The 25,614-nt window shown below is 41.9% G+C and overlaps 1 protein-coding gene across 15 annotated transcripts in view; it reads right to left on the bottom strand.

Annotated features, from left to right (window-relative positions):
• The window catches only part of LOC139262901 (rap guanine nucleotide exchange factor 6-like), a 448,770-nt gene that overhangs the window by 47,268 nt on the left and 375,888 nt on the right, over positions 1–25,614 (bottom strand). For all 15 annotated transcript variants that reach the window (XM_070878168.1, XM_070878169.1, XM_070878171.1 and 12 more), the window contains 4 exons: positions 16,642–16,882; positions 15,862–16,245; positions 4,055–4,266; positions 1,958–2,081 (listed from right to left, as the gene is read on the bottom strand). In XM_070878168.1, coding sequence (XP_070734269.1) covers positions 1,958–2,081; positions 4,055–4,266; positions 15,862–16,245; positions 16,642–16,882 — 961 coding nt within the window. The remainder of the gene's footprint in view (positions 1–1,957; positions 2,082–4,054; positions 4,267–15,861; positions 16,246–16,641; positions 16,883–25,614) is intronic.

The raw sequence follows: 25,614 nt of genomic DNA, 5'->3' as shown, positions 1-25,614 counted from the left end.
AGGGTTGCTGACCGAGGGCCATGTGGCTCTGTCGGCCGGCGCGGACACGATGGGCCGAAATGGCCTCCTTCCGCACTGTAAATTTCTGTTTCTAACTGAGTAAAGTTGTTATGCACATTGCTGTAAGAGATTTTCTTCTTATTTGTGACTTTCAACACATTCCTTCAATTCATCTGGCAGGTTTCTGCTATTGTTTAAATGAAACGAAAAGTTGTTTACTCCAGTTTATTTGAATAGCAAGAATGAAATAAATCAAAGGAGATTAGACTGAAAAATTCAATTGTTCATTAATCTTTTTCTACAATATGTCTTTGAAGTTGGAGGAATTATCTCTCAGGCTATGTTGAAAAGCAAGCTCTTTCGAGCATTACTTATTTTTAGGCCTAATTTCAGCTACTTGTTATCTGATCTATCTGCTGGCCTCTTTGACCATGCTTAATTAACAGCAAATTCAAATTTATTTTTATCCTCATCATTACTATTCAGTTTGGTTACCAAACTTAACCGTTAAAATCTGAATGCATCACCCTGAACACATTAGCTATCAGATTCAAAGAAGTAACATTAGTTTATGTGGTATCAAATAACACAACTTCGATTTCCGTGAATTCACAGTGCAGCCATGTCAACAATTCACAATCACAAAACATTTCCATTTTTGAAGTAAATCTCATCACCCAGATTACAAACTGGAAAGTCCCATCAGTTTATCTTTCCACCTCCTCAAATAAAGACAGTGGGCTAGATTTTCCACTACTGGCCACCTCTATTTTCGCCCCGGAAGGGCAACAATGGCAGCGGTGAGCTCTTCTGGGTGTGCAGCCAGCTTCCAGCACCCCGCTGGGGTTTTCGGGGTCGGTTTCGGCGGGGCGCGGAGCATTACTGCTCGGAAGACGCGAGTCGGTGTGCATCGCCCCTGGTTGCGACACCGGATCAGCTTTTGCCTGACCCTTAGCGCTGCAGAGAGGCAAGTAATGTCAACCTCAGCTAACTGTGATTTTTCTTTTTACAATTTATGTAGTGGTGGCGCGAGGTATTTTTTGGGAATGTTTTTGGTGGATTTTTTTCTCCCCAGGCCTTTCTTAGAGCTCTCTGAAGCCAGCTCTTTAGATTGGGATTTTTGCATGCTAAGCCGGCCTCGCGCCCTAAGAGAGGTGTGCAATGCCTCCCTTAGTGCTCCGCCCCACACTCAGGGCCCAGCTGCCCAATTTTGCAGACTGAGGCGCAAACTTTTTCCAGGCACAATCTTTACAGCTCCGTCGCCCCGAAATCTTAAAACTGAAAATCCATCTCAGTGACTTTTGCTGGGCTACTGGTGAGAATTGGCGAGTTTCTGATATCTAAGGCAAGTGGCCATTTTTCAGCGTTGAGTCCAGATACTGATTTGGCCATGCAGACTATCACAGTCAAGCCCAATCTTGTTCCCAACTGCTGTCCATGGACTTGCACGAGGAACGTGCTGTTCAATGTAACACGAGCTGGCTACTGAGTATTCAGTACCACATACTCTTCTCAGCAGCACTCTAATTTTAAATAAAAACCATGTTTAAGAATAGAATAATAGTGTTTCTGTCATCACTGGATGGGAGAGAGAAAAAATAGTGCATCAAACTAGCACTAGTGCTGTACGTGATCAAAAATGGTCTGTTGGCAACCCATACTGTGATTAGTAAAAAACTGCACAGCTCTGAAAAAATACAAAAAGTAGCTTTTATAGGCCCCATAACCCGTATAACATTTTCATGCGCATCACTTTCACACATTTAAAGCTTTTGCATCAACTACAGGGACATGTAAACATGAAAGTGATCCTTCAACACAACACGTTCAACAGGAATCATCTAGAATCCAGTAAGATTGCAATAGAATACAATTCGCACAATAAAAACAAACATTCATATTCATTAGCCCTGACCAGAGCAAAAAATTATCATTCTGTTTCTTGACAATTACTGACCTATTTCTGAACATTACAGCAGGATCCATGTTAACTGAGGTCATACGGACAACATGTCGAATCTCCTTAGCAATCATCCGCAGTTTCTCAAAGTTTGCCAAACCTTCCACTTTGGAGTCATTTCCTTAGAAAGCAACAGAGAGAAAAATCATGTTGCACTTAATGGCAGGGTTTCTAATTATACTCAGAATGCATAAACTACAAAAGCTGTCAAAAGTTAGTGCCGTCAATGCCAAAGAAGCCAATCATTCAAAAGCCACTTTATTTTTTTTCCAACACTGATTTTAGGGGACCCGCACTATGTCAGCACTAGTCTCCTGTTTATAATTCCACTTGGTGCCATTTTCTATCAAGCGTCAGGCAGAAATGCAGCCATTAAGTCAGAGAACAGCTCCTAAAATCCTTGGAAAAGTGGCCGTTGCCAGAACAAGACAATCGGCAAATTTATATTACTAACTGCAGCCAAGAGTGAGAAAACCATATGTTTGCCAAATGCTCCAGTTTTTAAACGCAAGAGCACTTTGAGGGTCGAGGGTCAATACTATGACTGTTAAAGGAGATGGTAACTCTCATAGTTAGCACTGTGAATGTCTAAGGAGATGATAGCTCTGGAAGTCAGTGCTATGAATATTAAGGAAATGGTAACCCTTCGGGTCAGTGCTATGAATGTTAAAGGCGGCAGCAATTCTCAGAGCCGTGAATGTGCAATTGCTCAAGTTTGCAGATTAATCACACCAGCGACATTAGGAAAGAGATTCACTCTGAGGGGATGCCCTTAACTGACATCGTCGTCACATGTTCCCTCTACTGTTAAAATGGAGGATATACAGGAATCCATACTGAAATTCTAATCAATTGTTTTATAAATCATTAGCAGTTCATACAGGACTTACTCTTCAAAGTATTTTGTTACCTTCCTATTTAAGGATTCATAAACACGTGTACGATGTGAGAACCTAATGCAACTTGTAAAGGAGGTTTTCTATTAAGATTTTATACATAATGCACACTTCAAATTAAAAATGAGTACAAAACCCTGGGTGCACATTACATGTGACAATATATTATATGTGGAAAATGCAAAGATGGGAAATTGTATATTAGATATGAAAACTTGCAGAATACGCTGTATCAACTGAAATACTGGACAAAGAAATACCAGCTCTTCTATTATGCTGGCCCAACAGTTTGCAAGTTTAATGGACAAGAACTGATATCCAGTAGCAAATGTTAATTGCAATGAATCTACCTACAACTGCTTCATCTATTAGTCTTCCCAATTACTCCACAATCCTAATTTATGCAAGTATTAATGATCACAAAGCTTTTTTTTTAAAAAAGAAATTCTAAAAATATTAATTACAGAATCCAGAACACTTCAGCACATTCAGGATATTACAACACTGGCAAGAATTTTTGACACATCGCACAGTTGTTAAATCACATAGAGCTACTGGAGACACTGCATTTTGATGATGTTTTGTGTAATGTGTGCATATCACGTAAAAAAAAATTGAATAGGTTTTCCAGACCTGATCCATTTTCTGTCACCATTTGTAACACTATTTCACCCTTACCCTGCTGAACAAACAACACTGTAGAGAGTTAATACAACACATACTGTGCGCCTATTAGTTTAACCTTCACCCTGTTTAATAAAAAAAATCTCTACAGCTGTCACAACAAATACAAACCTGCCAAGTGTCACTTACTGAGATTGACAACTGCTCAGTTTGCTTCACAATGTGACCTAATTTGATGTGTACCATTTTTCAAAAAAGGCTGCTCCATGTATTTAAATGCGCCTGCCATCAGTATCACTGTTGCCAATTGTTAAGGTCACTCATATTTTCCTGAGCTTGACAGAAACTGGGCCTAGCAGTCTAACCTTTGCCTCACTGCATAAACAAGAATCCCACACAGTTACAATATGAATACGTGACGAGTGGTCTAATTGTTACCCTGAGAATAATGGGAGCTCCATACAGTTACCACAAAGGCTGAGAATACCGCTGCAAGAGTTAAACACTTAACAAGCAGTTGACTGTGTGCTGTGAATTATCTGCATGAGCAACTCCCACTTCAATAATGGAATACCTTCGTGCAAGAAAGTGAGGTCTTTTTTGACTACAGGGAACAGTGGAATGATAGGCGGCTGCAGACTCTGACTGCTGAGAACGTTTCGGTATTTTGCCATGTTTCTCGAAGGATCAAAGAGATCTTGAAGATCCCGAAGCAGCTTTTCGTACTTGCTCGGCAGTTTTTCCCAAGTGCCTCTCAGACGTGCAACTGGCGCGAGGTTTAGCCCACTGAAAGAGAGAAAACTTACAATGACATTTTTATAATGCTTCCATCTGATGTTAATTACATTTTTGGAACACAGTAACTTCCAATAAGGACTTGTGTTTAAGAATGATTATGTTGCTTAAAGACTCAGACACATTTTTATTACAGTTATTACATAATACTTGCAGCACAGAAACAGGCCATTTGGCCCAACAAGTCCAAGGACCAAGTCAGCATGGATTTATGAAAGGGAAATCATGCTTGACGAATCTTCTGGAATTTTTTGAGAATGTAAATAGCAGAGTGGACAAGGGAGAACCAGTGGATGTGGTGTCTTTGGACTTTCAAAAGGCTTTTGACAAGGTCCCGCACAAGAGATTGGTGTACAAAATCAAAGCGCATGGTATTGAGGGTAATGTACTGGCGTGTATAGAGAACTGGTTGGCAGACAGGAAGCAGAGAGTCGGGATAAACGGGTCCTTTTCAGGATGGCAGGCAGTGACTAGTGGAGTGCCACAGGGCTCAGTGCTGGGACCCCAGCTCTTTACAATATACATTAACGATTTGGATGAAGGAATAGAGTGTAATATCTCCAAGTTTGCGGATGACACTAAACTGGGTGGCGGTGTGAGCCGTGAGGAGGATGCTAAGAGGCTGGGTGACTGGGACAGGTTAGGTGAGTGGGCAAATGCATGGCAGATGCAATATAATGTGGATAAATGTGAGGTTATCCATTTTGGGGACAAAAACACGAAGGCAGATTATTATCTGAATGGCGGCAGATTAGGAAAAGGGGAGGTGCAACGAGACCCGGGTGTCATGGTTCATCAGTCACTGAAAGTGGGCAAGCAGCTACAGCAGGCGGTAAAGAAGGCAAATGGTATGTTGACCTTCATAGCTAGGGGATTTGAATATAGGAGCAGGGAGGTCTTAATGCAGTTGTACATGGCTTTAATGAGGCCTCACCTGGAATATTGTGTTCAGTTTTGGTCGCCTAGTCTGAGGAAGGACGTTCTTGCTATTGAGGGAGTGCAGCGAAGATTCACCAGGCTGATTCCAGGGATGGCTGGGCTGTCATATGAGGAGAGATTGGATCAACTGGGCCTTTATTCACTGGAGTTTAGAAGGATGAGGATCTCATAGAAACATAAGATTCTGACGGGACTGAACAGGTTAGATACAGGAAGAATGTTCCCGATGTTGGGGAAGTCCAGAACCAGGGGACATAGTCTTAGGATAAGGGGTAGACCATTTAGGACTGAGATGAGGAGAAACTTCTTCACTCAGAGTTGTTAATCTGTGGAATTCCCTGCTGCAGAGAGTTGTTGATGCCAGTTCATTGGATATATTCAAGAGGGAATTAGATATGGCTCTCACGGTTACGGTTAAAGGCATCAAGGGGTATGGAGAGAAAGCAGGAAAGGGGTACTGAAGGAATGATCAGCCATGATCTTATTGAATGGCGGTGCACGCTCGACGAGCCGAATGGCCTACTCCTGCACCTATTTTCTATGGCGGTGTTTATGCACCACGTGAGCCTCCTCCCCCCCTTCTTCATCTAACCCCATCAATATATACTACTATTCTTTTTTCCCTCATGTGCTTACCTAGCCTCCCCTTAAATGCGTAAATGCTATTTGCCTCAACTACTCCTTGTGGTAGCAAGTTCTACATTCTAATCACTCTCTGGGTAAAGAAGTTTCTCGTGAATTCCCTAATGGATTTATTTGTGTACTATATTATACTTATGGCCCCTAGTTCTATTTTTGCCCACAAGGAGAAACATCATCTCCAAGTCTACCCTAGCAAACCCTTTCATAATCTTAATGACCTCAATCAGAGCACCCTTCAGTCTTCTCTTTTCTGGCTAAAAAAGCCCCAGCTGTTCAATCTTTCCTGAAAGTTATAACCTCTCCGTTCTGGAATCATTCTAGTAAATCTTCTTTGCACCTTCTCCAGTGCGTGGGAAGTGTATCCGCCTCGAGCTCTTGACGGTCCGCGTTGCAGAATTGGAGCTGAAGGTGGATTCACTCTGGAGCATCCACGATGCTGAGAATGACGTGAGTATCACGTGTAGTGAGTTGGTCTTACCGCAGGAGAAGGGTCCACAGCCAGATATGGAATGGAAGACCAACAGGAAGAGCAGTGCAAGAAAGATAGTGCAGGAGTCCCCTGTGGTCATCCCCCTGCAAAACAGATACACTGCTTTGAGTACTGTTGGGGAGGATGACTCATCAGGGGAGGGCAGCAGCAGCCAAGTTCATGGCACCGTAGGTGGCTCTGCTGCAAAGGAGGGCAGGAAAAAGAGTGGGAGCGCGATAGTGATAGGGGATTCGATGGTGAGGGGAATAGATAGGCGTTTCTGCGGACGCAACCGAGACTCCAGGATGGTATGTTGCCTCCCTGGTGCAAGGGTCAAGGATGTCTCGGAGCGGGTGCAGGACATTCTGAAATGGGAGGGAGAACAGCCAGTTGTCGTGGTGCACATTGGTACCAACGACATAGGTAAGAAAAGGGATGAGGTCCTACGAAAAGAATTTAAGGAGCTAGGAGCTAAATTAAAAAGTAGGACCTCAAAAGTAGTAATCTCGGGATTGCTACCAGTGCCACGTGCTAGTCAGAGTAGGAATCGCAGGATAGCGCAGATGAATACATGGCTTGAGCAGTGGTGCAGCAGGGAGGGATTCAAATTCTTGGGGCATTGGAACCGGTTCTGGGGGAGGTGGGACCAGTACAAACCGGACGGTCTGCACCTGGGCAGGTCCGGAACCAATGTCCTAGGGGGAGTGTTTGCTAGTGCTGTTGGGGAGGAGTTAAACTAATATTGCAGGGGGATGGGAACCTATACAGGGAGACAGAGGGAGACAAAAAGGAAGCAAAAGCAAAAGACAGAAAGGAGATGAGGAAAAGTGGAGGGCAGAGAAACCCAAGGCAAAGAACAAAAAGGGCCACTGTACAGCAAAATTCTAAAAGGACAAAGGGTGTTAAAAAAACAAGCCTGAAGGCTTTGTGTCTTAATGCAAGGAGTATCCGCAATAAGGTGGATGAATTAATTGTGCAAATAGATGTTAACAAATATGATGTGATTGGGATTACGGAGACGTGGCTCCAGGATGATCAGGGCTGGGAACTCAACATCCAGGGGTATTCAACATTCAGGAAGGATAGAATAAAAGGAAAAGGAGGTGGGGTAGCATTACTGGTTAAAGAGGAGATTAATGCAATAGTTAGGAAAGACATTAGCTTGGATGATGTGGAATCTATATGGGTGGAGCTGCAGAACACTAAAGGGCAAAAATCGTTAGTGGGAGTTGTGTACAGACCTCCAAACAGTAGTAGTGATGTTGGGGAGGGCATCAAACAGGAAATTAGGAGTGCATGCAATAAAGGTGCAGCAGTTATAATGGGTGACTTTAATATGCACATAGATTGGGCTAGCCAAACTGGAAGCAATACGGTGGAGGAGGATTTCCTGGAATGCATAAGGGATGGTTTTCTAGACCAATATGTCGAGGAACCAACTAGGGGGGAGGCCATCTTAGACTGGGTGTTGTGTAATGAGAGAGGATTAATTAGCAATCTCATTGTGCGAGGCCCCTTGGGGAAGAGTGACCATAATATGGTGGAATTCTGCATTAGGATGGAGAATGAAACAGTTAATTCAGAGACCATGGTCCAGAACTTAAAGAAGGGTAACTTTGAAGGTATGAGGCATGAATTGGCTAAGATAGATTGGCTAATGATACTTAAGGGGTTGACTGTGGATGGGCAATGGCAGACATTTAGAGAACGCATGGATGAATTACAACAATTGTACATTCCTGTCTGGCGTAAAAATAAAAAAGGGAAGGTGGCTCAACCGTGGCTATCTAGGGAAATCAGGGATAGTATTAAAGCCAAGGAAGTAGCATACAAATTGGCCAGAAATAGCAGCGAACCTGAGGACTGGGAGAAATTTAGAACTCAGCAGAGGAGGACAAAGGGTTTGATTAGGGCAGGGAAAATGGAGTACGAGAAGAAGCTTGCAGGGAACATTAAGGCGGATTGCAAAAGTTTCTATAGGTATGTAAAGAGAAAGAGGTTAGTAAAAACAAACGTAGGTCCCCTGCAGTCAGAATCAGGGGAAGTCATAACGGGGAACAAAGAAATGGCAGACCAATTGAACAAGTACTTTGGTTCAGTATTCACTAAGGAGGACACAAACAACCTTCCGGATATAAAAGTGGTCAGAGGGTCTATTAAAGAGGAGGAACTGAGGGAAATCTTTATTAGTCGGGAAATTGTGTTGGGGAAATTGATGGGATTGAAGGCCGATAAATCCCCAGGGCCTGATGGACTGCATCCCAGAGTACTTAAGGAGGTGGCCTTGGAAATAGCGGATGCATTGACAGTCATTTTCCAACATTCCATTGACTCTGGATCAGTTCCTATCGAGTGGAGGGTAGCCAATGTAACCCCACTTTTTAAAAAAGGAGGGAGAGAGAAAGCAGGGAATTATAGACCGGTCAGCCTGACCTCAGTAGTGGGTAAAATGATGGAATCAATTATTAAGGATGTCATAGCAGCGCATTTGGAAAATGGTGACATGATAGGTCCAAGTCAGCATGGATTTGTAAAAGGGAGATCATGCTTGACAAATCTTCTGGAATTTTTTGAGGATGTTTCCAATAAAGTGGACAAAGGAGTACCAGTTGATGTGGTATATTTGGACTTTCAGAAGGCTTTCGACAAGGTCCCACACAGGAGATTAATGTGCAAAGTTAAAGCACATGGGATTGGGGGTAGTGTGCTGACGTGGATTGAGAACTGGTTGTCAGACAGGAAGCAAAGAGTAGGAGTAAATGGGTACTTTTCGGAATGGCAGGCAGTGACTAGTGGGGTACCGCAGGGTTCTGTGCTGGGGCCCCAGCTGTTTACATTATACATTAATGATTTAGACGAAGGGATTAAATGTAGTATCTCCAAATTTGCGGATGACACTAAGTTGGGTGGCAGTGTGAGCTGCGAGGAGGATGCTATGAGGCTACAGAGTGACTTGGATAGGTTAGGTGAGTGGGCAAATGCGTGGCAGATGAAGTATAATGTGGATAAATGTGAGGTTATCCACTTTGGTGGTAAAAACAGAGAGACAGACTATTATCTGAATGGTGACAGATTAGGAAAAGGGAAGGTGCAACGAGACCTGGGTGTCATGGTACATCAGTCATTGAAGGTTGGCATGCAGGTACAGCAGGCGGTTAAGAAAGCAAATGGCATGTTGGCCTTCATAGCGAGGGGATTTGAGTACAGGGGCAGGGAGGTGTTGCTACAGTTGTACAGGGCCTTGGTGAGGCCACACCTGGAGTATTGTGTACAGTTTTGGTCTCCTAACTTGAGGAAGGACATACTTGCTGTTGAGGGAGTGCAGCGAAGATTCACCAGACTGATTCCCGGGATGGTGGGACTGACCTATCAAGAAAGACTGAATCAACTGGGCTTGTATTCACTGGAGTTCAGAAGAGTGAGAGGGGACCTCATAGAAACGTTTAAAATTCTGACGGGTTTGGACAGGTTGGATGCAGGAAGAATGTTCCCAATGTTGGGGAAGTCCAGAACCAGGGGTCACAGTCTAAGGATAAGGGGTAAGCCATTTAGGACCGAGATAAGGAGAAACTTCTTCACCCAGAGAGTGGTGAACCTGTGGAATTCTCTACCACAGGAAGTAGTTGAGGCCAATTCACTAAATATATTCAAAAGGGAGTTAGATGAAGTCCTTAGTACTCGGGGGATCAAGGGGTATGGCGTGAAAGCAGGAAGTGGGTACTGAAGTTTCATGTTCAGCCATGAACTCGTTGAATGGCGGTGCAGGCTAGAAGGGCTGAATGGCCTGCTCCTGCACCTATTTTCTATGTTTCTATGCCTTTATATCCTTTTTATAATATGGAGACCAGAATTATTCACAGTACTCAAGTGTGGTCTAACCAAGGTTCTATACAAGTTCAACATAACGATTTTCAGTTCCATCCCTCTAGAAATGACCCCAGTTGGCTGTTTGCTTTTTTATGGCCTTATTAACCTGCATCGCTACATTTAGTGATTTGTGCATTTGTACCCCCAGATCCTTTTGCTCCTCTACCCCATTTAGACACTTATTTTCCAAGGAGTATGTGGCCTCCATATTCTTCCTACCAAAATGTCCCATCTTACACTTACCTATATTAAAGTTCATTGTCAATTGCATGCCAATTCTGCAAGTTTATTACTGTTTCTCTGTATTTTGTCATAGTCCTCGTCTGTATTAACTATGCCCCCCCCATTTGGGGTCATCTGTAAATTTTGAAATTTTACTTCAAGTCCAAATTGTTTATGTAAATGTGAACAACAGTGGTCCCAGCACCGCTACTTGTGGAACACCACTTCCCACCTTTTGCCAGTCTGAGTAACTATGAATATTTTGGCAACTGAATAACAACTGCCAACCTAAACTTTTTTTATTCATTCATTCGCATAATTTGCTGTCAATGCTAGTATTTTATTGCCAATCCTCAACTGATTTGATACAATGGAGTGGCTTGCCAGGTCATTTCAAGGGGCAGTTAAGAATCAACCATGCCAGTATGGGACTGGATATATAGGTCAGACCAGGTAAGGAAGCAGGTTTCATTTCCTAAAGGAAAAGCAGCCACGAAAGGGCACTAGTCAACCAGTTGAGTTTTTACTTCTACTTGGAGACCTTTGTTACCTCTGGACTCAACTATTCCAACACTCTCCTGTTTGCCCTCCCAGCTTGCACCCTCCATAAACTTGAGCTCATCCAAAACTCTGCTGCCCATTTCCTAACTCGCACAAAGTCCCCTTCACCCATCACCCCTGTGCTCGCTGACCAGCAACGCCTCAAATTAAAAGTTCTCATCCTTGCTTTCAAATCCCTCTATGGCCTCATACTCCCTATCTCTACAACTTCCTCCAGCCCTACAACCTTCAGAGATCTCTGCACAAATTTTGGCTTCTTGTGCATTCTTGATTTTAAATCGCTCCACCATTAGCAGATACAGTAGCACATGGTCATTTTTAAAAAACTGTTATTTGCATTTAATTTCTGTTTTCAAATTCTCAAACTGCCATGGTGGAATTTGAACTCACATTCTGTAGATTATTAGTCCAGTAACATAACTCCTACAATACTGCACCCATTATCTGGTCTGTGGATTTTGCTTCAATACAATGACATTAAAAAGAAAGTGTAGAAAACAGGCAATTTTTCAGAATAATTGTCCCCTTGTTATATAGGAGTCTTCAATTTTTAAGTGCCAGAAATAGTCTATTTCAAGTATGATTTTAGTATATTGCAAAATAGCTAGTCACTTCCCATAAGTCTCAGCTCCATAGCATTACCGAAGAACTCACTCCTAAAGAAACTAGCATAAATAATTACTGTTAGAGATCATATTTTATTAATTGCACTGAGACTAACAGCGACCACTGATGTGGTAAAATGCCTGCTTCCTACATTTTTCTTCTGCGCTAAAACAGAAATATTTGGCACCTTACAAGCCATGTGTAAACATCCTGGTGCTCATCAACATCAAAAACTTTTATGGTTTGATACATAATTGGTATTATCTCAGCTCAGAAATGGAAACTTGTAAAACAATGTATTCTAAACAGTATAATGTGATGGTGCAGCACACTAGAGCTCAAAAACCTTCTCTACTCCTAGTTTAGTTCCTCTGACATTGGCATTCCTCCGGTATCTCAAGAGGGCACACTGCATGTCATCCGTCAGCAAGAGGCTACTTTTCTATAAAGACATCACAGATGAGTTCAATCCTGCCCTTTATCAATGCTAACACAATGGCCCAGATTTTTCGGTCAGCAGCAAAGGAACGGCGCTAGCCTTTCATTACACTTGCCCACAGACTTTCTGTGGGCTTTTCCACTGTGACTTGCGGTAATTAGAGAACTGACACAGTGCAGTGTCCCCTACAGGCGATCTGGAACCTGTGTGAACAAAGCACGTCCTTAGCCAGATTGCAGAATCTTTACTGAGACACGCAGGGCTAGAAATTCGGTTTTCAGCAGAAACGGTATTTTTGCGTCAAAATTTTGCTTCGTTATCGCTATCAGGCCCAATATTCAAGCCTTAATTTGCACAGCTGTAAAAATTGGCGTTGCACGAAGATTCGCGACGCAAACCGCAAATTTAGGCTACTTTAGTCCAAGGCCGATACCGTTGCCAGAGTGGTAAAACACAAATAAAATTGGAAAAAAAAATTCACAAAACATTTACAGGACACTTATCTATCGAATCGCTGAAAAAGAATTAATAAAAACTTTAACTTACCTTTTTTGCAGGTCTTCATACTTACCGTTGCTGGCAGGGCTGCAAGGCAGTTTTACGGGTGCAGAGAGAGCCAATTTTTTGGTGAAAACGCTATTTTGACTGTTACACGACAGCACTCCTCTCCCAGCAGTACGTGGAAAGCGCCATCACACAAAGGTCAAACCCAAAGACTGGGTTTTCGGCAAAAAGGATGAAATAGCACCAAAAACCCGGTCGCAAAATCGCCTAATTTCTAGCCTGCAGAGTCTAAACCAGGAGGTATAAGAATATTTAATTCAATGCCAAATCATATATAGAAAGTGAAATAGAGACTGAAAGAACGATAGAATGAAGAGACAAAAGAAATACCAGAAAGAAAAGTTAAAAAAATTACATTTTTAAAATCTTCAAGAATAATTAAAATCTGAAGGAATGAGATTCCACACTTTAAAAAGTAAGTTTTCAATGCCAGCGAGAATGTTTGGCAGTAATTAAGACTTATCACGCTGTTAAATTTTCACTTACACTTGAATGGACAAGTCCTAACCTTTTCTGGCATGCTTAGTGGGTATCTAGTGGGTAAGTACTGTAACTTCACTCCCTTCATGTGTTTTAATGCTGAATCTCTATGCGATATATTAGTGTAGGAAAGCTTGTGGAGCAGCAGAGCAAATTGGACAGCAACTTCCTGATTATCATGTTTAACTGTGCATGTGCAGATGCTGGAAGTTGCTGCCTGATTTGCTCCATAATAATGGTGAGTGCTGATAGCCTCACCATTATTCCTGCCACAAAATCCAGGAATTTATGTAAATTCAATGTAAATCATTAGCTCAAGGATGGTGAGGCCAAATGTAGTACTACTATTGCTTCCCCATCTCAGATTAACTCAGCATGGACCAGAAATAGAACACTGGTCACAAGTGTAAAAGCCCATGGGATCGAAGGCAAAGTGGCAAGTTGGATCCAAAATTGGCTCAGAGGCAGGAAGCAAAGGGTAATGGATGATGGGTGTTTGTGTGACTGAAAGGCTGTTTCCAGTGGGGCTCTGCAGGACTCAGTACTAGGTCCCTTGCTTTTTGTAATATATATCAATGATTTAGACTTAAATGAAGGAGTATGATTAAGAAGTTTGCAGATGATACAAAAATCGGCTGTGTAGTTGATAATGAAGAAGAAAGCTGTAGACTGCAGGAAGATATCAATGAATTGGTCGGGTGGGCAGAACAGTGGCAAATCGAATTCAATCCGGGGAAGTGTGAGGTAATGCATTTGAGGAGGGCTAACAAGGCAAGGGAATACACATTAAATGGTAAGACACTGAAGTGTAGAGGAACAAAGGGACCTTGGAGTGCATGTCCACAGATCCCTGAAGGTAGCAGGACAGATAGATAAGGTGGTTAAGGCGGCATATGGAATAACTTGCCTTTATTAGCGGAGGCATAGAATACAAGAGCAGGGAGGTTATGCTTGAACTGTATAAAACACTAGTTTGGCCACAGCTAGAGTACTGTGTGCAGGTCTGGTCACCACATCACAGGAAAGATGTGATTGCACTAGAGAGAGTACAGAGGAGATTTATGAGGATGTTGCCTGGACTGGAGAATTTTAAATATGAGGACAGATTGGATAGGCTGGGTTTGTTTTTTTTTGGAACAGAGGAGACTGAGGGGAGACTTTATTGAGGTGCATAAAATTATGAGGGGCCTGAATAGAGTGGATAGGAAGGATCAATTTTCCTTAGCAGAGGGGTCAACAACCAGGTGGCCATAGATTTAAAGTAATAGGTAGAAGGTTTAGCGGGGCATTGAGATAATTGTTTTCACCCAGAGGGTGGTGAGGGTCTGGGACTCACTGCTTGAAAGGATGGTAGAGGCAGAAACCTTCGACACATTTAAAAAGTACTTGGATGTGCACTTGAAGTGCCGTAACCTACAAGGCTACGGACCAAAAGCTGGAAAGTGAGATTAGGCTGGATAGTTCTTTGTCAGCTGGCATAGACACGATGGGCTGAATGGCCTCCGCCCGTGCTGTAAATTTCTACGATTCTATGAATGGACATTCTCGTGCTGTAAATTTCTACGATTCTATGAATGGACATTCTAGTATGTACAGTTTAGTATCACACAATAAAACTCAAAATTGGATCATGTTAACTGTCAATTATGACTCCTATTAAGAACTTCAATTCATTGCTTTCTCTTATTTGTCCCACAACCCTAACATAATCTTTGCAGAGAAACCAACAATAATGTAATACTTTGTGTTTTGACACAGACAATATGATTTTTTTTTTTAAAAACACAAACAATGCCATCTCAAGGTAAAGGCAAAGATTACTAAAGGAGGTTAAGCATTCCTGTTAAGGATAGTTCTGGCTGCAAGGGCATCATTTTTGCATACTTATTTCAGACCCATTCACCACATTCAAAAAGAAGAAACTGCCAAAAGTGAGTGTTTAATATAATTCAGTTTTGCTGAACAAGTGTAATAACTGTAAAATAGTAAAAACATTTACGAAGTCAACACTTTTTCTAATGCAGTTTTTAATTTTTAAGTTGTCACAACTAGAGTGATGTAGTAGTTTAATTAGCCTTTTGTCTTTGACCTCAAATTCAGCCCAACCGAATGGATGGATGAAGGCTCCTGTTGCCGGTAAAAGTCCAACAAAATTAAATTTGGAGCATACCAATTGCTAGTCGGCACTTGCAAACTACTCACAATTCAGCACAAATGATACTAACTCAACAACAACTTGTATTTATATAACACCTTTAACGCAGTGAAATGCATTGCACAGGACTATTACGTGATTAAAATTTGACATCTCACTGGAAGAGGCTGCATGGATGGCTGTGTGGGGGATCAAATGTCACACCAACGGTGCAAGAACTACTTCAAGAAGATTAGTGTTAAGTGATTTTGTTGAGGGGGCGGAGTGCACCAGACTCGAGCTGTTCTTGACTTGGATTGTTGATGCTGACTCATGATACCATCATGCTATGCAGAGAAATTAACCAAAAATATAAAGTATGCAATAAATTCTACGCTCTTCCAACTAAGCAATTTAAAATTAAAATATTTTTTTGAGATTAATCTCATTAGTTCCAATAGGAAGCACCAAAAGAAAATGGCAAAAAAAAGCTTGTTGACTGCACTGGCAGATTTCATTCCAAGAAAATAACTCTTCCTGTGCAACACAGCATTCTGGCTAATCCAATTAACATTTGGCATAATGGATATTTAAGGCTCACACATCACAGTGCCAAATCACATCAGCTAAGCTATCAAACCGACAAGCACAATTAATTCATACCTGATGATTGCGAACATGGAATTGAAGTTCTTGCACTCTCTGCAGTGCAGAGCGATTTTGATGAAATGTTTAATTATCTTCATCCTTTTCCATTGAACAGTTTCCTTCAGAATCTCAGTGGCGACCCAAAAGGTCTCCTGATTGATAATATCCTCAAACTGCTTGAGATGCACATTTCCAGTTTTTGACTCCCTTTTGAACAGGTCATCTATATACTCAGTGGGCTCAATGTTCCGGAACAATTCAAAGTCTCGCATTGAAAGTTGAGTGGCTACCTCAATGGTGCTGAGTTGTAGCAGAGATATCTGACTTTCCCTCAATAATTCCTGGGCATCTTCATCTGAGCAAAGCGTCTCTGTTTCCATATTGTTCTTCAGATAGTACCTGAACGACGAAATAAACAGAAGTTATATTGTTTTGAAACACATTATTGGCATTTTATGGCTGTAGTTCAAAATTATTCATAATGGGTCTCTAAATTGGTATTGTCTCAAGGTAGAAAGGTTCCACAGGTAACAGTCATCAAGTACCTTGAACTGGCCAGTCATGATGGTGGCCATTTTTGCCCCTTTTGGTTGTGAAATCACCCAATATAGATACAAAATAATGCCTGGATTCAAGTAAAATTGACCATAACATCCCAGAAGAGTGATCAAAATACTTGGGAAAATCATCAATCTTGTAGTAGATCCGGAAATTTGTTTTTCAATATCGGGCACAAAAATAACCAGAAGATTGAAAAAATAATGATTTTCTGTGCAACAAACAATGCCTTCTCACCTGCCGTTCAGCTGGATCCGGTCAGCCAGTTTAGATAACTGGTCAGGAAGTCTCCTTTGCTTGATGACTCCTTCAGGGCTTATAGAAACTTCACAGAGAGAGTAGGTCTCAGGAGGTGCAGTGAGGCCAAATTCATGGACAGAATGGACAACAACTTCTTTTGCTGTCGTATCTTTGCTTATGATGATGTAGCAACTTTGCTGATCTGCCTTAAAGACTCGGATGACTTGATCTGGTATGTCTGATTAAAAAAAGGTTTAAAAATTGCAAATATATATACACAATACTCAAACTTTCTGTTGCCTATATCCCAAGTCAAAAGTTTGCCATACACAGCATAGATTCTCCACAACCAAATAAAAATACTTTGTGTCAGCAATCAGCAAGGTAGGGAGGGAGAGAAAATGGGTGAGGAAAGGGTCAGGCTTGACTGTGATAGCTCATACAGTGAAATAGCCTGCTGACACCCATCGGGCATACAATCACATGAAGCAAGGCCACATGAACAAGGTAGCAGAGAGCTATCACCATTCCATGGAGCTATGCACCAGCACTACTTATGTGGACAGAAGACCAGTGGTAAGGGAAGAAAAGTGAAGGTAGAAGGAAAAAATTATTCGCAAATTGAAAAATAAACATTCTGAATAAATTGCCTGCATGCTGCAATATATACATTAATGTATTGCAGCATGCAGGCAGTTTGTGATTAGCGGATTTGCTGCTACTTGTTTGTGTCACATTATAATTTTTGAAAATTAAGGACTTTGTATACAAAACGAAAGTTTAAAACAAGAGTAAAGCTTATCTGATGACTTAATGGGTAAACAGTGCCATTCTAAGCTGCACACCAGCTTGTTTGATTCCCCATTGAGCTGATCTCAGTCAGGTTGCAGTTCAGGGCACTATGATTATCTTCTGTGTCCCTTAGCTGGAAAGAAATATAAAAAAAATCACTCAGCTAGAAAGTGTGGACATTGGTTGAGGACATGTTTGGATTCAGTTATCATGCTCTACATTGTTGAATAGCTTGCTGATGCTCACATTTTAAGCTTGGGGTAAGTAGCAGAGGGTTAAACCAAGGCCTGCAGCCATAAAAGAATCTTCGAGAGAACAGGGGAGAAAAAGAGAGAAAACTGGCAGGGGGGGGAAAAGAGAGAAAACATTTAACTAACATGCACATCAGTATGAATCAACTAATTTTTCCTCCATAAGCATGATTTATAATGATGCACATGACAGCCTTCATTAAACTGAACTCTAGTAAAATGCTAATAACTGAAACTTCTATAAGTGTCCTATGGTCTTCAGAAAGGAGCAGCAAGTTCTGAGAAATGTTTGAGGCTGATTGACTTGCCTTTAACCTCAAGGTTACAGTAAATGCCAGCCTCCCAAACAATTTATTTCTTGTGTTTGACAGTGATGTAAATACTAAGCAGCATTGGCTTTGTATACATGTCAAATATTTTGACAGAAGTGGTACAGCTCTGCCTGAATGCTGGTGAAGATATATGACTGACTACTGATGCTCCTCCAGCTGTCCTGCATTGCACTGTGGTTACATTCAATCACTCCAGTTACTTAAAGGTGAAATACAATTCTGTTAACTTAATGCATGATATGGTATTTTACATCAGAATGTTGACTAATCGCAAAAAATGTGTATTAACATGGGCTGCAATACTTAATCCCTGAGAAAACACTCCAATACAAATTACTGATTTTCAAGTTGCACTGTCTTATTTGATGCATTGAATTCTGCCTCCTTTAATCCATGCTGAGTATATTAATAGTTTTAGTCCGCGTAAACATTTTATGTTTTTTGTTCAGTAAAATAGTCAAGGACTGAGTAGATATAGTTGGGGAAGGGGGGAGGGGCGAGTTTTGGAAGGGAAAGCGCAAGTCAAAGAATGTCTTTCACCCCCCCGCACCCCCACAGGCAGAAAAGTAAAACCAGGCACCTTCAAGTGTGGCCAATTGTATGGATAGTTTTCGATTGTAATTGGCAGCAAATGACAGGACCCTGGGAACAGTTTCCCTCGAGGAAATTAATGCAATAGTAAGGAAGGACATTAGCTTAGATGATGTGGAATCTGTATGGGTGGAGCTGTGGAATATCAAAGGGCAGAAAACGCTAGTGGGAGTTGTGTACAGACCACCAAACAATAGTAGTGAGGTTGGGGACAGCATCAAACAAGAAATTAGGGATGCGTGCAATAAAAGGTACAGCAGTTATCATGGGTGACTTTAATCTACATATAGATTGGGCTAACCAAACTGGTAGCAATACGATGGAGGAGGATTTCCTGGAGTGTATTAGGGATGGTTTTCTGGACCAATATGTCGAGGAACCAACTAGAGGGCTGGCCATCCTAGACTGGGTGATGTGTAATGAGAAAGGACTAATTAGCAATCTTGTTGTGCGAGGCCCCTTGGGGAAGAGTGACCATAATATGGTAGAATTCCTTATTAAGATGGAGAGTGACAAAGTTAATTCGGAAACTAGGGTCCTGAACTTAAGGAAAGGTAACTTCGACGGTATGAGGTGTGAATTGGCTGGAATGGACTGGCAAAGGATACTCAAAAGGTTGACGGTGGATAGGCAATGGCAAACATTTAAAGATCACATGGATGAACTTCAGCAATTGTTCATCCCTGTCTGGAGTAAAAATAAAACGGGGAAGGTGGCTCAACCGTGGCTAACAAGGGAAATTAATGATAGTGTTAAATCCAAGGAAGAGGCATATAAATTGGCTAGAAAAAGTAACAAACCTGAGGACTGAGAGAAATTTAGAATTCAGCAGGAGGACGACAAAGGGTTTAATTAGGAGGGGGAAAATAGAGTATGAGAGGAAGCTTGCCAGGAACATAAAAACTGACTGCAAAAGCTTCTATAGATATGTGGAGAAAAGGATTAGTGAAGACAAACGTAGGTCCCTTGCAATCAGATTCAGGTGAGTTTATAATGGGGGAACAAAGAAATGGCAGACCAGTTGAACAAATACTTTGGTTCTGTCTTCACGAATAACTTTCCGGAAGTACTAGGGGACCGAGGGTCTAGTGAGAAGGAGGAACTGAAGGATATCCTTATTAGGCGGGAAACTGTGTTAGGGAAATTGATGGGATTGAAGGCCGATAAATCCCCGGGGGCTGATAGTCTGCATCCCAGAGTACTTAAGGAAGTGGCCCTAGAAATAGTGGATGCATTGGTGATCATTTTCCAATAGTCTATCAACTCTGGATCAGTTCCTATGGACTGGAGGGTAGCTAAAATTGGAGGGAGAGAGAAAACAGGTAATTATAGACTGGTTAGCCTGACATCAGTAATGGGGAAAATGTTGGAATCAATTATTAAAGATGAAATAGCAGCGCATTTGGAAAGCAGTGACAGGATTGGTCCAAGTCAACATGGATTTATGAAAGGGAAATTATGCTTGACAAATCTTCTGGAATTTTTTGAGGATGTAACTAGTAGAGTGGACAAGGGAGAACCAGTGGATGTGGTGTCTTTGGACTTTCAAAAGGCTTTTGACAAGGTCCCACACAAGAGATTGGTGTGCAAAATTAAAGCACATGGTATTGGGGGTAATGTACTGAAGTGGATAGAGAACTGGTTGGCAGAGAGGAAGCAGAGAGTCAGGATAAACGGGTCCTTTTCAGAATGGCAGGCAGTGACTAGTGGGGTGCCGCAGGGCTCAGTGCTGGGCCCCAGCTCTTTACAATATACATTAATGATTTAGATGAAGGAATTGAGTGTAATATCTCCAAGTTTGCAGATGACATTAAACTGGGTGGTGGTATGAGCTGTGAGGAGGACGCTAAGAGGCTGCAGGGTGACTTGGACAGGTTAGGTGAGTGGGCAAATGCATGGCAGATGCAGTATAATGTGGATAAATGTGAGATTATCCACTTTAGGGACAAAAACATGAAGGCAGAATATTAACTGAATGGCAGCCGATTAGGAAAAGGGGAGGTGCAATGAGACCTGGGTGAAATTGTACATCAGTCATTGAAAGTTGGCATGCAGATGCAGCAGGCGATGAAGGTGGCAAATGGTATGTTGGCCTTCATAGCGAGGGGTTTTGAGTATAGAAGCAGGGAGCTCTTACTGCAGTTGTACAGGGCCTTGATGAGACCTCACCTGGAATATTGTGTTCAGTTTTGGTCTCCTAATCTGAGGAAGGACGTTCTTGCTATTGAGGGAGTGCAGCGAAGGTTCACCAGGCTGATTCCTGGGATGGCTGGACTGACATAGGAGGAGAGATTGGGCCTTTATTCACTGGAGTTTCGACGATGAGAGGGGATCTCATAGAAACATATAAAATTCTGACGGGACTGGACAGATTAGGTACAGGAAGAATGTTCCCGATGTTGGGGAAGTCCAGAACCAGGAGACACAGTCTAAGGATAAAGGGCAAGTCATTTAGGACTGAGATGAGGAGAAATTTCTTCACTCAAAGAGTTGTTAACCTGTGGAATTCCCTACCACAGAGAGTTGTTGATGCCAGTTCGTTGGATATATTCAAGAGGGAGTTAGATGTGGCCTTTACGGCTAAAGGGATCAAGGGATATGGAGAGAAAGCAGGAAATGGGTATGGAGAGAAAGCAGGAAAGGGGTACTGAGGTGAATGATCAGCCACGATCTTACTGAATGGTGGTGCAGGCTCGAAGGGCCGAATGGCCTACTCCCTATTTTCTAGGTTTGCCTTTTCAATGGAGCACAGTATAGTGATAAGTATCTTAGAGAGAAAAAATAACTGAGGTTAAAAGAGGAATTATCCCATCATTACCATCCTTAAAAATAAAAGAACTTAAGAATGAGGAGCAGGAGTCGGCCATACAGCCCTTCGAGCCTGCTCCGCCATTCAATAAGATTATGGCTGATCGTCGACCTCAACTCCAGTTTTCCCACCCGATCTCTATATCCCTAGATTCCCCTAAAGTCCAAATATCCCTGGATTCTCCTACAGTCCAAATATTGGAAAAAATATCATTTTGATTTTCAAGTTTTAATAAGTGCCAATAACACAAGTGCTAATGAGTATTGGGTGTTACTGAGCCAGATAGTGCAGCAAAGCTGAATTAGCACAATGGTTGAAATAACACTAGGGAGGTGAAAGATTTTCTTTGTGCTATGTGTAGTGATATCACAAACTGATTCTTTAGGATTTATGATTTTCCATCACAAAGAGGAAAGCTACCTCAAGATTACTGAAGAACATTGTGTTCATGGTTGCAGCTCTACCAATGTTATTCCAGCTGCCTCACACTACTGGGTTCAGTATCTGCTCGAAAGTAGCTTCTTGATTTAATGCTCATATCTCTCAAAATGTTAATCCAATGAAACAATCCCTCCCAATCAGTGACCCTGATGGTGTCATTGACAATGTTCATACAGTTGAAACAGATATGAATGGATGTTAATATTAATTCTTTTGAACATTTGTAATGCTTTTAAAAACCGAAAATGACTATATCTGTCCATTCCAACAAACACTTAATTTAACACTGCTATAACATATGCATACATAGAAGTTACATACACAGAAACAGACCATTTAACCCAACCAGTCTGTGTTTGCCTTCCACACAAGCAAATAGTCCTAATCACATGTCTTGGTCCTGTTGTCATATTCCTTTATCTCCTTTTCCTCAAACCACCATTCCAATCTAATTTTCAATGTTGACATAATTTCTGCCTCAACAACTAACACAAAGTGAATTCCACAGCAAGGCAATTCTGTGCAAAGATGTTTCTCTTCTCTAAATCTGTTACAATTCATTTTGTATCTATGGTTCCTTGTTCTTGACCCCTCAACTACTGGAAACAGTCTGCTTCTATCTAGCCAGTCCCATCCTCTCAGAATTTTAAACACTTCTATCAATTGCCCTGTACTCTGCATTGATGTAAAAAAAATAACCATTTTTCAAATCTTTCTTCATATTTTCTCAAACCAGGCAGGTTCCAAATGAATCTGTGTTGTACACTCTCTAAAGCCTCAATATATTTCATATGGTGTGGAGCCAATACTGAACACAGTAATTTAACTGAGGTTTTATTAAGGTTTTATATAGGCTCATCATTACTTCTTGGTTCTTATATTCTCACATCATAAAATAGTATTTTTTTTTTTTTAAAAGGCCTCATCAACCTAATATCCTGTGAACCTTTACCCCAAACACCTCTGCTCTTCCACAATACCCAGTCTACTTCCATTCAAAATATAATTACTGCTGTTAAATATTAGAAACGTAAAAAATAGGTGCAGGAGTAGGCCATTCGGCCCTTCGAGCCTGCACCACCATTCAATAAGATCATGGCTGATCATTCACCTCTGTACCCCTTTCCTGCTTTCTCTCCATACCCCTTGATCTCTTTAGCCTGAAGGGCCATATCTAACTCACCCTTGAATATATCCAATGAACTGGCATCAACAACTCTCTGCGATAGGGAATTCCACAGGTTAACAACTCTCTGAGTGAAGAAGTTTCTCCTCATCTCAGTCCTAAATGGCTTACCCCTTATCCTTCGACTATGTCCCCTGGTTCTGGACTTCCTCAACAGCAGGAACATTCTTCCTGCATCTAACCTATCCAGTCCCGTTAGAATTTTATATGTTTCTATGAGATCCCCTCTCATCCTTCTAAACTCCAGTGACTACAGGCCCAGTCAATCCAGTCTCTCCTCATATGTCAGTCCTGCCATCCCGGGAATCAGTCTGGTGAACCTTCGCTGCACTCCGTCAATAGCAAGAATGCCCTTCCTCAGATGAGGAGACCAAAACTGAACACAATATTCCAGGTGAGGCCTCACTAAGGCCCTGTACAACTGCACTGAGACCTCCCTGCTCCTATATTTCTTCACCTCATACTTATTGGCATTGAACTCCATTTGCCACATTTTAGTCCATTCTCTCATATCAATATCCCTTTGCAGCTTCTTTCGTCTTCTAAAATAATTACTGTATCTCCTATTTTGGTATCATATGCAAATTTCAGTACCATTCCATTCCAAATTATTGATATACACAGGGAACAGAGTACCCCCAGAACTGAACCTAACAGATACCACTACCGACTTCTAATCACACTTAAAACTGCCCTTCGCTCCCACTCTCTTTACTCACTTCTAACCATTTTTATTCCAGTCTTCTTCCCTACCCAAATTCAATATCCCTTAATTTTTACCAGTAATCCCCCTTGTCAAATGTTTTCCTGAAATCCTTTTACACTACATGTTGGCCTTCATAGCGAGAGGATTTGAGTATAGCAGCAGGGAGGTCTTACAGCTGTTGTACAGGGCCTTTGTGAGCCACACCTTGAATATTGTGCACAGTTTTAGTCTCCTAATCTGAGGAAGGACATTCTTGCTATTGAGGGAGTGCAGCGAAGGTTCACCAGACTGATTCCTGAGATGACAGGACTGACAGAAGAAGAAAGACTGGATCGACTGGGCTTATATTCACTGGAATTTAGACGAATGAGAGGGGATCTCATAAAAACATATAAAATTCTGACGGGATTGGACAGGTTAGATGCAGGAAGAATGTTCCCGAAGTTGGGGAAGTCTAGTTCCAGGGGTCACAGTCTAACGGTAAGGGGTAAGCCATTTAGGACCGCGATGAGAAGAAATTTCTTCACTCAGAGAATTGTGAACCTGTGGAATTCTCGACCACAGAAAGTCGTTGAGGGCAGTTCGTTAGATATATTCAAAAGGGAGTTAGATGTGGCCCTTACGGCTAAAGGGATCAAGGGGTATGGAGAGAAAGCAGGAATAGAGTACTGTAGTTGCATGATCAGCCATGATCATATTGAATGGTGGTGCAGGCTCGAAGGGCAGAATGGACTACTCCTGCACCTATTTTCTATGTTTCTATCCACTGCATTACCCCCAGCTACCATGTCTGTTAACTCCTCAAAGAATACTAAAATAGAAGTAGCCAGCATGGATTTTTCAAGCAGTGAAGCATGATCACTGCTTGAAAAATCCATGCTGGCTACTTCTATTTTCTCTGTATCTGCACGAAAAACAACTTGCAATTATATAGTGCCTTTAAGGTGCTTCACAAAAGCAAACAAAATTAGACATCAAAAGCTTGGTCAGAGGTAGGCTTTAAGGAGCATCTTAAAAGGAGAGAGAGTTAGAGGCAGAGAGGTTTAGGGAGGAAATTCCAGAGCTTAGGGCCTAGGCAGCTGAAGGAACAGCTACCAATGTTGGAGCGAAGAAAACCTGGGATGCACAAGAGGCCAGAATTGGAGCAATGTAAACAAATATCTTGGAGCATTATAGGGCTGGAAAACTACAGAGATAGAGAGGGGTGAGGCCATTGAGGGATTTGAAAACAAGCGTGAGAATTTGAAAATTGAGGCCTTACCGAACTGGGGGCCAATGTAAATCAGCGAACACAAGGATGGTGGGTGAACAACAACATGTATTTATATAGCACCTTTAATGTAGTGAAACATCCCAAGGTGCTTCACAAAAGTATTATGAGAAAACAATTTGACACCGAACCGCACAAGTAGAAATTAGCGCAGGTGAAAGAGGTAGGTTTTAAGGACCATCTTGAAGGTGGAAAGAGAGGTAAAGAGGCGGTGAGGTTTAGGCAGGGAATTACAGAGCTTGGGGCCTAGGCAACAGAAGGCATGGCCACCAATGGTTGAGCGATTATAATCAGGGATACTCAAGAGAGCAGAATTAGAGGAGCGCAGACATCTTGGGGCGGGGGCTGGAGGAGATTAGAGGTAGGGAGGGGCGAGGCCATGGAGGGATTTGAAAATAAGGATGAGAATTTTGAAATCGAGGCATTGCTTAACCCAAAGCCAAAGTAGGTCAGCGAGCACAGGGATGGTGGGTGAGCGGGACTTAGTGCGAGTTAGGACACAGGCAGCCAAGTTTTGGATCACGTTTAGTTTATGTAGGGTAGAATGTGGGAGGCCAGCCAGAAGTGCAAGCACAGTGGTGATGGGTGCACG

This window comes from Pristiophorus japonicus, chromosome 4 (assembly GCF_044704955.1).
Source record: "Pristiophorus japonicus isolate sPriJap1 chromosome 4, sPriJap1.hap1, whole genome shotgun sequence".
NCBI classification, from domain to species: Eukaryota; Metazoa; Chordata; class Chondrichthyes; family Pristiophoridae; genus Pristiophorus; species Pristiophorus japonicus.
This window is presented reverse-complemented; position numbering and strand designations above follow the sequence as displayed.